This window comes from Lytechinus variegatus, chromosome 7 (assembly GCF_018143015.1).
Source record: "Lytechinus variegatus isolate NC3 chromosome 7, Lvar_3.0, whole genome shotgun sequence".
Lineage (NCBI taxonomy): Eukaryota > Metazoa > Echinodermata > Echinoidea > Temnopleuroida > Toxopneustidae > Lytechinus > Lytechinus variegatus.
The window spans coordinates 3,409,746-3,422,549 of record NC_054746.1 but is presented as its reverse complement, the minus strand read 5'-3'; the positions used below and the strand labels follow the sequence as shown (position 1 = coordinate 3,422,549).

At 36.2% G+C, this 12,804-nt stretch overlaps 1 protein-coding gene across 1 annotated transcript; it reads right to left on the bottom strand.

The window, feature by feature from the left end:
- Positions 1–6,660: 6,660 nt before the first annotated feature.
- Positions 6,661–11,864, bottom strand: LOC121418231 (28S ribosomal protein S12, mitochondrial-like). Its single transcript, XM_041611977.1, has 3 exons — positions 11,783–11,864; positions 8,753–8,847; positions 6,661–7,582 (listed from the first exon to the last, which is right to left on the bottom strand). The coding sequence occupies exons 2-3, from the start codon at positions 8,829–8,831 to the stop codon at positions 7,170–7,172; spliced, it is 492 nt and encodes a 163-aa protein (XP_041467911.1). The 5' UTR covers positions 8,832–8,847; positions 11,783–11,864; the 3' UTR covers positions 6,661–7,169.
- Positions 11,865–12,804: the final 940 nt, after the last annotated feature.

The window sequence follows — 12,804 nt, the reverse complement described above, 5'->3', positions numbered from 1 at the left end:
CCATCGCTCAAAACTATTGTATTTTTTTTAAATCAAACATGATTATCTTGTGACGTACACTTTTCAATCTCTTTCGTTTTCCTGTTGATCAACGAGGTCCGTTTGTGAGTACTTGGGCTGGATTCTGGAGACCTTTAATCTCTCTTTTCCTTATTTCCTTTTATTATGCCTTTGAGCAAGGTATTTTATCCACATTGCTGTTTTATCGTATATCAAATAAATGAAAATGCCGTATTATGAATAACAATGTGTTGACTCGGGGTTTTTTTTAATTCAAATTGTATCTAGATGGTGTGGAAGCTTAAAAGTGCCACCGAGATGTTGAGATAATTATCTCATCATGTTGACATCTTGTAGAAGAGATGATGAGATGACAAGATCCCGGATCTCATCATGTTGACATCTTGTAGAAGAGATGATGAGATGACAAGATCCCGGATCTCATCATGTCAACATCTTTTAGAAGAGATGATGAGATGACAAGATCCCGGATCTCATCATGTCAACATCTTTTAGAGGAGATGATGAGATGACAAGATCCCGGATCTCATCATGTCAACATCTTTTAGAAGAGATGATGAGATGACAAGATCCCGGATCTCATCATGTCAACATCTTTTAGAAGAGATGATGAGATGACAAGATCCCGAAACTCATCATGTCAACATCTTTTAGAAGAGATGATGAGATGACAAGATCTTGGATCTCGTCATGTCTACATCTTTAAGAAGAGATGTTGAGATGACAAGATCCCGGGATCTCGTCATGTCGTCATCTTTTAGTAGAGATGATGAGATGACAAGATCTCGGATCTCTTCATGTCGACATCTTGTAGAAGAGATGATTAGATGACATGATCATGGATCGAAGATCTTGTCATCTGACCATTTCTTCTAAAAGATGTCGACATGACGAGATCCGAGATCTTGTCATCTCATCATCTCTACTAAAAGATGACGACATGACGAGATCCCGGGATCTTGTCATCTCAACATCTCTTCTAAAAGAAGTCAACATGATGAGATCCGAGATCTTGTCATCTCAACATCTCTTCTACAAGATGTCAACATGATGAGATCCGGGATCTTGTCATCTCAACACCTCTCCTAAAAGATGTCAACATGATGAGATCTGGGATCTTGTCATCTCAACATCTCTTCCAAAAGATGTCAACATGATGAGATCCGGGATCTTGTCATCTCATCATCTCTTCTACAAGATGTCAACATGATGAAATCCGGGATCTTGTCATCTCATCATCTCTTCTTAAAGATGTTGACATGATGAGATCCAGGATCTTGTCATCTCATCATCTCTTCTTAAAGATGTCGACATGATGAGATCTGGGATCTCGTCATCTTATCCTTTGCTATCAGGATGTCGACTTCCCGAGATAATTATCTCAACATCTCGGTGGCACTTTTAAGCTTCCATAAGATGGTGCACTATGATGCTTAAACATTTTATTGACAGTAGGAGGCGCTCTTTAATATTCATGACAGAAAACGATTTTAGGTCTTTGCTGTGCAAAAACAAGACATAGATCCAAGAACATATTGCGATGTTATTTATGGTTTCGGAAATGAAATGGAGAAAAAACCCAGAAAATTTTATTTCCTCCCGCCTCTTCATGACACAAACAGAAAAACGACTAATCCATGTGTACCTTGATTTCAATGTCGGTGCGCCGCGATGCCCCTATGATTTCAAGCATTGAAAAGGGGAGGGGAAAAAAGAGAAAGAAATAGGAAGATAATATTTGGATAGAAAGTCATAAAAAGAGAGGTACAGGTCATGTAAACATGAAATGTAAACATTGAAAAAACAGATCAATTGATGACTATTTGCAGTGACTCGTGAACAGAATATCCATCTCACAAATCAAATAATGCGAGCGCGAAGCGCGAGATGAAATTTTGTAAGATTCTGGTCGAAAACTAGATAAATAGGATGGGTATCTAATCAAACAATTAATCGAGTGGATTTTTATTACATTCAGACCTAAAAAGTTGACAGTTCAAGCCTGTTTTTTATAAGAACATTGTAGCATTATAGCGCTAAGCGCGAGCTGATGTTCGATAGTTATATTTAATCCTAAAACATTGTAACCATGAACAGGATGGGATTATACCTAAATTATTCATGCAAGCGCGGAGCGCGAGCTGAAAATATTTGACTTTCAGACATGATTGCTATTGTTTCAAGCAGTTACCTGCTTATTGTAGCTGGCCCTTGCATTTTTACCCAACTTATTATTTCACACGCTATATCTATGCAGTTTTCAGTCTTATACATTATCTCTTCGATTGTCACGCAAAAATGTACTCATTTATGTCATTGTTATTGTATTAAGTTTTTTTTCGTTTGTTATTGATTTATGAATGAAATGCAGAAACTCATGCAAAAAAAAAAGAAAAAAAGGAAAGCTTGACATTCAAAGAATGTTTTGAAATCATTAACAGAATGTGTACATAACTCAACAATCGATGCGTGCCGAGATGATATATTATGAAAAGTATACATATCCCACCAATCAAATAATGCGTGCGCGAATCGCGAGAGATGAAAATTTTGATTTTCTGTTCTGAAAACTCATTGAAAGCACCATTGGTAGTCATGTACAATTAAACAATTCATGCGGGCATGTAGCGCGAGCCGATTTTTTTTTAAATACGATTATTGCAGTAACTCATAGACTAGAATGAATATCTTAATACTATACAGTGCGTCCCACAAAAAAAACGAAACCGAGATTTATTGTAACTTAGCCACACATTAAATAGACAAATGGCCTACCAGAGTAAAGCTTAGAATCTCCTATTTCATCTGAAATTACTCTTAGATTGTTTTCTCATTCACGCATGAGTGAGCAAAAACAATTTGAAGAGGAGATACCAAAAAGTAATTTGGTGGGTTGTATTTGGGTTTCAAAAATAAAACCTCATTTTCAAAAAGTTCAGTATATGCTCTTTAATTTGATACCTCCATTGCAGAAAATGGTAAAGAAATAACAAAGTTATGGTTATTTGAAATAAGGCTTGAATTTCAATAATTTCATAAAATTAAGAGGTTCTACAGGCTAGCGTTCAAACTCACTTGACACTCCTTTTTGTTGACGATCAGCCATGCATTAAGTCTTTTGTTAACCATGCGATAGCTTCTGTGGGCAACTGGTGAAAACGCGTTTATTTAATAAAATTATGAAAATACAAGCATTTGTTTCGAGGGAACTAATAAACTCGGAAACGACCTGGCGCAGATAATCTACCAGATTGAAGAGCGCCAACTTAGCTCCAACACCAACCACCAACAAGCATTGTTTCGAGGGAACATAACTTTTTTATTTGACCATTTTTTGTGATTAAGGTATCAAATAAAAGAGTACATATTGAAATTTTTTGGCATGTGATTTTCTTTTGGAAATTCAGATACCCCCGCCAAATGAGTTTTTGGTACCCTTTCTTCAAATTGTTTTTGCTCACTCATGCGTGAATGGGAATAGTCTAAGTAATATCAGATGAAAGAGGAGATTCTAAGCTTTACACCGGTAGGTCATTTGTCTGTCTATTGTACTTGTGATTAAGTTTTGATAAATCTTCGCTTTATCTCGGTTTCTTTTTTTTCTGGGACGCACTGTATAATTCATATCTCACCAATCAAATAATGTGAGCGTGAAGCGAGAGCTAAAATTTGTATTTTCTGTCCTGAAAACGGGATATTCTAAGCACTTCTTGCAATCATGAACAAAATGAGTATTATCAAATAAGTCATGCAAGTGCAAAATTTTGATACTCCTACGGGAAAACGAACATTCTAAGTATTTCTTTTTTGGTAATCATGGACAGGATAGGTATCAGAGTAAACAGCTGATGCGAGTGCAAAGCACAAGTTGAAAACTTGTGGTATTCCGGTCGTTTTTTACAAAAGAACACAAATTTAGAGCGCCAAGCACGACGTGAGCTTTTAATGTAGATTTAAACCTAAACAAAAGACATTCGAAGCAATGTAACCTTGAACAGGAAGGGTATAAATATATTACTATTTGAAGATTGCTTTTTTTTAACGATATAAATAATTGATTTACTGAGCACTTTTTTGCAATAAAAACATTGGATATCCAATGTATGTATATATAATAAACCACATTTGTACTGTAACAAGAAATGGTTTTGGATTTTTAAATTCACATGGGTGTCCCGCTCTCACTACCTTCTCCTCTCTCTCTTTCCCTCTCTTTCTTTGATCAATGCTCTTTTGGTTTGAATTATCACACTACTATTATAATAATACAAACAATTATGTGTGGTATTTTTGTATTTATATTTTGTCCCTTTTCACTTGTTAACAATGAAATATAGGAATTTTTAAACATACATTTACAGATTATTGCAAAGCAGTTACCAAGTATTGTCTTTGGCATCAGCGCAGAGGATTGTCTATTTTTAGGGGGGGGGGGTGCAACAATAGATGCCACCCCCCAGAAAAACATAAATCCTCAGCACTGATGCCCATGAATATTTTCATGCTGTATTTTGTGGTTCAGCATTATCTCAGATATGCTTGGGTAAAACAAATAATTACAAACATTGTACATTGTACCAGATTGAAGAAAAAAAAATCAAAATTGATCAACAAATAAAGAAGCATTTTGAAAAATGTGCATAAATTAGCATATTTAATGAGTTTCAAAATTCTGTGTAGAAGTTTTGAATCCCCCACCTAGTGCTATCATATAAAGCAAACAGAATTGAAATCAGACTTGACATGACAAAGAAGAATTTTGAAATTGTGGACAGATGACAGATGGACGGCACGCAACAGCAAAAGCTCATCTGGCACAGAGGGCTAATTAACATAAATGGTACGAAACAGGGTTTATTTATTCAGACACTTATGAATAATCATGAATATTCATAGAATATAATATAGTTTTCAATGCACCGATCACCTCTTAACAAGAGAGTTAATTTTAAGCTCATGTCACTTGTCCATCAAACCATTCATGGGATGTCCCCACATTACATTAAAGACACACTACTTATACATATAACCAGGGGCAGAAATCCCTCCCAAAAGGTAGGGGGACAATAGGCTGGAAAATTTGACAATAAAAAAAAAGGATATCACCCCATATTTAAGGTCATTTCGAAGAAAATAAATTTGACAAGCAAAAAAAAGGGTTATCCCAAAAGTAAGGTCATCTCGTCCTAAAAATGTTTTATTTCGATTTTTAATGATGTATTTCTTACCATCATAAAACACCACAAATAGTAGGGGGGCATTTGATATTGTGTCCCCCCTACTATTTTGAGTAAGGGGGACACGTCCCCCCTGGGATTTCCGCCCCTGCATACAACCCGAATCATACTTTAAGATCCACAAGTTACATTCTCATATGCGACATTCATGGGGGATATGTCCTTCTCACATGCTGCAACCAAGAATAAACTTCCTCAGTCACTTTGCAGCATTAAAGTGCATGACACCTTTAAAGTGCATCTCAAGACCTCTTTGTTCAGCATAATGCCTTCGAAAACTTAACCCAGATTTAGATGAAATAAAATATGCTTGTATACATGTAAAGAGCTCATCAGGGGAGCGTTTCATGAAAGGACTTGTCAGACGTTTTATCCGACAAGTCCTGTTTTATCCGACAGTTACTATAGTATTAGTAACAGTGCTTCTCAACAAATCAGAATCCAGGAAAATTGTCAGATCTGACAACTTGTCGGAAGGAAATGCCCCCCAGGTTTCATCTGTAAATTGTCAGTGAATGGAGCAGCAAGCAGGATGGCACTAGGTCCCTGAGGATGTATGAATTATGGACAGTGATACAAAATTGCATTCCAAGTACTGCTTTTTGTATTTTCTAAATTAAGAGCTATAAAATATGTTGACATGTACATATTTTTTCTTTGTATATCTTATTAAGGTGCCAGTTGTCCTATTAGTATTACCATGCAGAAATGACTACGGGTGTATAATAAAGCACAGGATTCTTACTAAGTACCTGAACCCCAACAAACTGTATATTTTTGGAAAGCTTGTGAGCTGATCTACAGAAATATTTGTTTAAGCGTGAGCAAAATATGGTCATTCAGAGTCATGACTTTGAAAATAATGATTTTTCAGTTCAACAAATTAATTTCCTATGGTTATGATTCCACAACACAGGGGGTGATTTGATAGATATTTGATAGATTATCTTATTTCTCTGACTTCTTTGTAATGAATTAATGATGGGTTTAAGAAATATTCAGAGTAGAATCGTAGAAATCATGGATTAAACAAGAGATCAGATAATGGGAAATTAAGATAAGAATTTTATACATGCACCCTACTCCACCTGTGGGCCGGTACCATGCACAAAACTATCACTATTTTGCTGTACTCTTCAAGATACACATTTCCTCAAAATGTCACGCAAATCCAATGATTAGTATTTAAGTTATTACATTTTGCATGGGGGAAAACCCTAATTTTGTGCAATTTTATGATATAGAAATAGCTATATCACTAATTATAACAAACATTTGTAAAGTCCCATGTTGAACATAGAAAAACTCCTTGGGCCTTTTTTTCAAATTTTATTTTTCATTATGTATGTTTCAACCCCCTTCTTATTAAAAAAAAAAGAGGTGGAATAGTGAAATAAAACAAGTAACATGAAAAATACATGTACATGAAACTAGCTAAGGAAACAAAAAATAATAATAAAAACAGTAATAAAATTGTTTAGGGCACCTGAAGGGAGTGTTGCTGGGCTAGCAACATGAGCGTATTTCGACAGCGTGTGCACTTTATAAAATAACACCTTTATTATTTCATTACCATTATTATAGATATAGGTTCTCGATCAATTATAACATGTGACGGATGATATTGCAATTTTTGTGAAATGAACATACACCCCCTCACATAACTTCTCATACATTAATAATTCTGCAATGAGTCTCATCTTGAATAAATTGATGTTTCCATTTCCAAGGTTGGAAGACCCAATACATACTGCATTCGATGTTAACAATAAGAACACGATGTATAAAATAACCTTCACTGCAGGCCCGGGAACTGTCAAGATGTACCCGACATATCACTGTTGATCTTTCTGATGAAGCTCAACTTGATCCAACATGGTGCGAAACATTGTTTTACAATGAATCCATAGTTCATTTCCTCTTGACGACATGTCCACAGTCATATTTTCCCCTGATGACGGTATGTTTGACACCAGGCAAGTCTTGCGTCCTGCCACCTTCCACCAAGACAATGTTATGTTCTTGAAGATTATGGCCTTCTCCTGGGATAAAGGCCACTACCTCTCGACCATTGCTGAGCCTCACCTTGGCGCACTTCCTGTTGGCTGAATTGGGTTTCTTCGGCTTACGAATCAAGGTCTTCAGTACCACCCCCTTCATTTGGGGTCGCTTGTCCATTGCAAATGTCTTATTGGGGTTGGGTTTCTTGCGCAGCGGTCCTCTTCTATGGAGCTGATTGATGGTGATGCTTCGCACTGTTTGAAGGGTGGGCTGGAATATAGAGCCCTGTAATGAGCTGGCTATTGATCCAAAGAAAGATATTCCTGTAGTTTGGGGGAAGAAATAACAGGATATAATGTGTATACGAATCTTATTCATTTATACTATACTAATTAAACTTCCTAGTTGTGGGAAGAATCATCACAACTGGATATAAATTATATCCTACACATTGATATTTAGATCGCACTTACACCCTAGTTACTGCATTCAGTCAGTCTTAACTGCACAAAATGTGTGCACATTCTCCACATCCTGTGGAGCATAAATTCAACCAGGAAAACATAGGAGCCGCTTACAAATCCTGACTTGCGCTTTGATATTCAAACTTCTTGTAGTGGCACTTAAATGTCAGCAAAAATTGGCCCCTCCTTACTTACAACAGCTTTTCATTGAGTTTGACCCCAAAAGGCAGGTACATTCAAGTTACAGAAAGTGTTTGTCACTCTTAATCTATCCACACTCTCCTATGGGCAAAGAGCATTTCAATATGAAGCCCCTCAACTATGTAACAAACTCTCTTTAATGAACAAGACCACCCCAGCAAAAAGTTGGTTTGAATAGAAATAGAAAAATCAGACAATCATAACACTGAAAATTTCATCAAAATCGGATGTAAAATGAAAAAGTTATGACATTTCAAGGTTTTGCCTTTTCACGCAAGTTACATTCACATCCTGGTCGGTATGCAAAGAGGCCTGATGACATCATCCACTCACTATTTCTTTTGTATTCATTGCATGGAATAATCCAATTTCTTCCTTGATATCAGGTTTTATTCCTCCTTGAACCAGTTTAAATGTGTAATTATCATTGTTTCAATATTTGGTGGTTCTAATAAAAGGGTTCTTATTGTCAAATCTGTAACTAGTGGAACGCCTCTGGCAGTCTCGCCTGCATTACGAAATTCAATATAGGAGCAGTGCTGCCTCTGAAAACAGCCAATGAATAATAATTCGCAGAAGAAAAAACAAAACCATTCACACAAAAGGACCTTTGACCACGATCATCTGACCTAAGACATGTGCAAAACAATCACTCATAATTGATTACCAATATGTCGATGTTTCATGAGCTAGATCCAAAGCTTTCTATATCTATGGATAAGATAAATTTTACATATATATATATATATATATATATATATATATTTATAAAATTTACCTCATCCAGGATTTTTTAATCTCTGTTGAAGACAGGTCAATCTAACTTACCTTGGACTGGAGAATGGTGGCGACACAACCAGCAAGCAGATGACAGAAGTGGTCTCATTTTTGTCAAAATCTCAAACATGATTGTGAAGACTGACCTATTGAAACAAAATGAAAAGTGCAAAAGATTGGTAACAGACAATGATAACTGATTTAACAAGGCAAAAGCGATTTTGTGTCTCGCCCACTTATTAAAATAACAAAAATATCATGATTTGCGAGGGCACGCAACAGAATTGTATCAAAACTTCATTGTGAAATGAATGGGATGGAATAACACTTGTCATAAGAGCCTTGCAAGTAAAGTTAGTAAACTTTAATGTTGACCTGAAAATGACCTTTGACCTTACCATGTGACCTTCGACTGCAGCATAACATGCAGGTCCTCCAAGTCCATCTACCACCCAAGTTTAGTTGAAAAGTGACTTACGGTTGTAGAGTTATGTGTCATTAGATTTGTGAAGGACGGACGACGGACGGACACCATTTGGATCCCTAAGTCTCTCCTTCACCTCTGGTGGGCGAGACAAAAACTAATAAGTGCATGGCAGAATGAACAATAAAATGTAACTTTGGCCACTGATAGCTAAATGAGAACAAGGTTGATTTCTATTCCTAATGGAATAGAAATCAACCTTGTTCTCATTCTTTAGAGTTCGCTATGAAAATTCTTGTCAAAATCTCAGATATGTCAGCATTATTCCTGTCGTCAAATCACTTTAAATCTTTATCATAATCATTATTACTATCATTATCATTAAAGGTCAAGTCCACCTCAGAAATATGTTGATTTGAATCAATAGAGAAATATCAGACAAGCACAATGCTGAAAATTTCATCAAAATCGGATGTAAAATAAGAAAGTTATGACATTTCAAAGTTTCGCTTATTTTTAACAAAATAGTTATATGAACGAGCCAGTTACATCCAAATGAGAGAGTTGATGATGCCACTCACTCACTATTTCTTTTGTTTTTTATTGTTTGAATTATACAATATTTCAATTTTTACGAATTTGATGATTAGGACCTCCTTGCCAGAAGCACAAAATGTTAAAATAATGGAATTCCACGTGTTCAGGGAGGAATGAAACTTTGTTTCACATGACAATGACGAGAAAATCAAAATATTTCATATTTCATATAATAAAATACAAAAGAAATAGTGAGTGAGTGATGTCATCAGTTCCCTCATTTCCATACCGACCGAGATGTGCATATAACTGTTTTGTGAAATGAAGCGAAACTTTAAAATGTCATAACTTTCTTATTTTACATCCGATTTTGATGAAATTTTCAGTGTTATGCTTGTTGAATTTTTCTCTTTTTTATTCAAATCAAGTTTTTGTTGGGGTGGACTTGTCCTTTAATATTGTTATTACCATCATTAGCCATGATTGCAACACATTAACAATAAATTTTATTTTTCATCACTGCTGTTTTCGTTGTTACATATGTGATAATTCTCGATACAGGTAAATAATGGTTATGATTATACCAGGCCAATATCATTTCAAGCTTAACCGCTCACGATGGTAGTCTCCTGCATTCGTTTAAAGTGATATTTTCTTTCAACTGAAAAATACTTCTTGTTGATATTTAATTTTTTTACTTTATTATGACTACCGTTTTATTGTTATTAGCTTTTACAGTTAAGATGAGTACAAATCATTTGAGCTATATATATTTTTATGAAGAATAATGTTCACTCTTCGAATTCTTGAATTAAAGCAGTGGTATATTCTGTACGATGAGAATTGAATGCATTACTATCTGATTTCATTGAGACTTTTTGTTGAGATGATTTAGCAGTGCAGCGGCATGACTTCATGGTGCTATCGATAGCGCAATTGGTATCGTTCCTCTGAACCCAGCTCGGTATAGCGGTCTTTTTACGCTCTCAACACCAACAACGAACACGAAATCACCCATTGAGATCACGACCCAACGCACCATACATGCGTCCACGATGCAGTCACGATCTCCATGCATGTCCATGGCACTAGACACCTCGTACCCAGACAGCTCACTATCGTGCAGCCACCATTACGGGTTAACAATGCAATTCCCCCGTGACGGGGCTCGATTTTTTTCTTTACTTTATTTTTTAAAAAAATGTACAAAAATGGGGAAACAGTGCCTAACTTTGGCTGTCGCGCAACTTCATTTCCCTGTTTTATCCGAACTTAATACATAAACATATCGCCATTGAGTCCCTGTGGCTGTAACGTTGGAGCTAAGAGTAAGACTAAGTTAGAACTTCGGTCTCTGTATTTGGTGAGTGGAGCCAAAGCAGTTCAGCAGAACAACTATATGGCAAGTTCCCCCAAGTCTGCGCACACGCGTATCTGCCCGATTCTAGTAAAACTAAAAGAAGATAAGCAAGAACACAAGCTTTACACATGCAATACATAGACTCTAGACAGATATTCATTAAAAAATCTGACTCGAAATGGTAGAAAATATATTTTGGCCATTCCATGTAATGGCCTTGAAACGCAGCCTGTCTCATCGAAATCCCCGAATCGTGTGCAAAGTGACTGAGTGCGAAGACATGGGGTACCATTTTTTTTCCAATCAATCTGAAAATGAGTGCCCGAGGTTTTTTCCAAGAAAATCCTATACCGGTATTTCTTTCAAATTTTTAGGACACATAGGCCTACTCATAATAATATAAGAAACATTATTATCTGAAAGAGTTTGTAAAGTAATAAAAAAAAATCATAGTAAATCTTAACTCAAATTGTTAGGTGAGCAGACTTGGGGACCGTACCTCGAGCGAAGTTCGTTCAGGCTCCACTGCACTCACTCTACTACGGCACGGCATACGTTACCGCTAGCGGTACGCTACCGGTAGTGAAGTGGAGAGGAGCCTGCACGAACCTCGCTCGAGCTCGAGTGATTAGAGGCACAGAACCCAAATTTTCAGCAAATTCTTCAAACTATTGTTCTAAAGCTTTAAATCTAAAACAGACAGATTATGAAGGTTAAGTCTCGCCAAATTTATATTGGAAAAGAACGAGAAATTGTTTACCTAAGTCTTTTTTCCGAAGAACTCTTGATTGGGCAGCAGCTAAACTGGGCGAAGGTTTTCGGACGGCCGGCCGGCCAGCAGCATCAACGAACGTATAGAGGGCAGCAACACACATTACTCGATTTATGGTTTCCTTTTGCATGTTTGATGGGAAGCAATTTTGGATGTAGACTCCTTCAAAATCTTCTTTTTTCTTTACATATTCTGGGGAAAATGTGACCATAACTAGGAAATGATAAATAAATCAAAATCCAGCTGAGGAAATATCCATTTGTAAATAATCATGAACTGATTAACAAACTACCGCAGTTCTAGCAAATGACGAGCCTGGCCTGGGGGGCACGTGCCCCCCCCCCCCCGAGATTTGGTGTGCCCCCTGAAAAAATTGGCAGAGCAAAAAATAAAAGGAAAAAGGGAGAAAGAAGAAAACAAAAAAGGAAAAGACAGAAAAAATAAGAGGAACACGAGTGAATGAAACAATGTTAAAGGAAGACTTGCAAAAAACACACAAATATTTCATATTTACTATTTAAAACTTCTGCTTGCGCTTCGCGCCAGAATTGCCTGTTCGATGAGATTCATATCTTGCTCAATAATAGGTTGATATGGAGCAAGTTTTGAAGTCAATATACAAAACATATTTTAGCTCGGACATCGAGCTTTCATTATATTTTTTTCATTAACAAATTTAAGTGCTCTAGCTGTAAAATGTCCGTTTTATACTTTACATATCAGCATTTTTAAGCTCAAGTTGCGTGGTCACCTTGTTTGATGTGCCAAGTTCCTATTGTCTACGTGTATTGCATATTGCTTCATTAAACAAATGTATTCAGAATGCCCAGATTCTAGGTCTAAATCTAAAACATGCGCGATAGCTTGCATGTTCTTTATTTAAAATGTACTTAAATTATCCAGTTTCACATCAGAATATCAATAATTGTCTGCTCAAGTTTCATGATCCGATTATTAATGATACCCAATTAACTATATCCTATCTATGATTTACAAAATATGAATAGAGT

Coding starts and splice junctions, on each gene's coding strand:
- LOC121418231 (XM_041611977.1), bottom strand. CDS start 8,831: ATGTTTGAGATTTTGACAAAAATGAGACCACTTCTGTCATCTGCTTGC. Junction 7,583..8,752: donor CCACCATTCTCCAGTCCAAG/GTAAGTTAGATT, acceptor CCCAAACTACAG/GAATATCTTTCTTTGGATCA.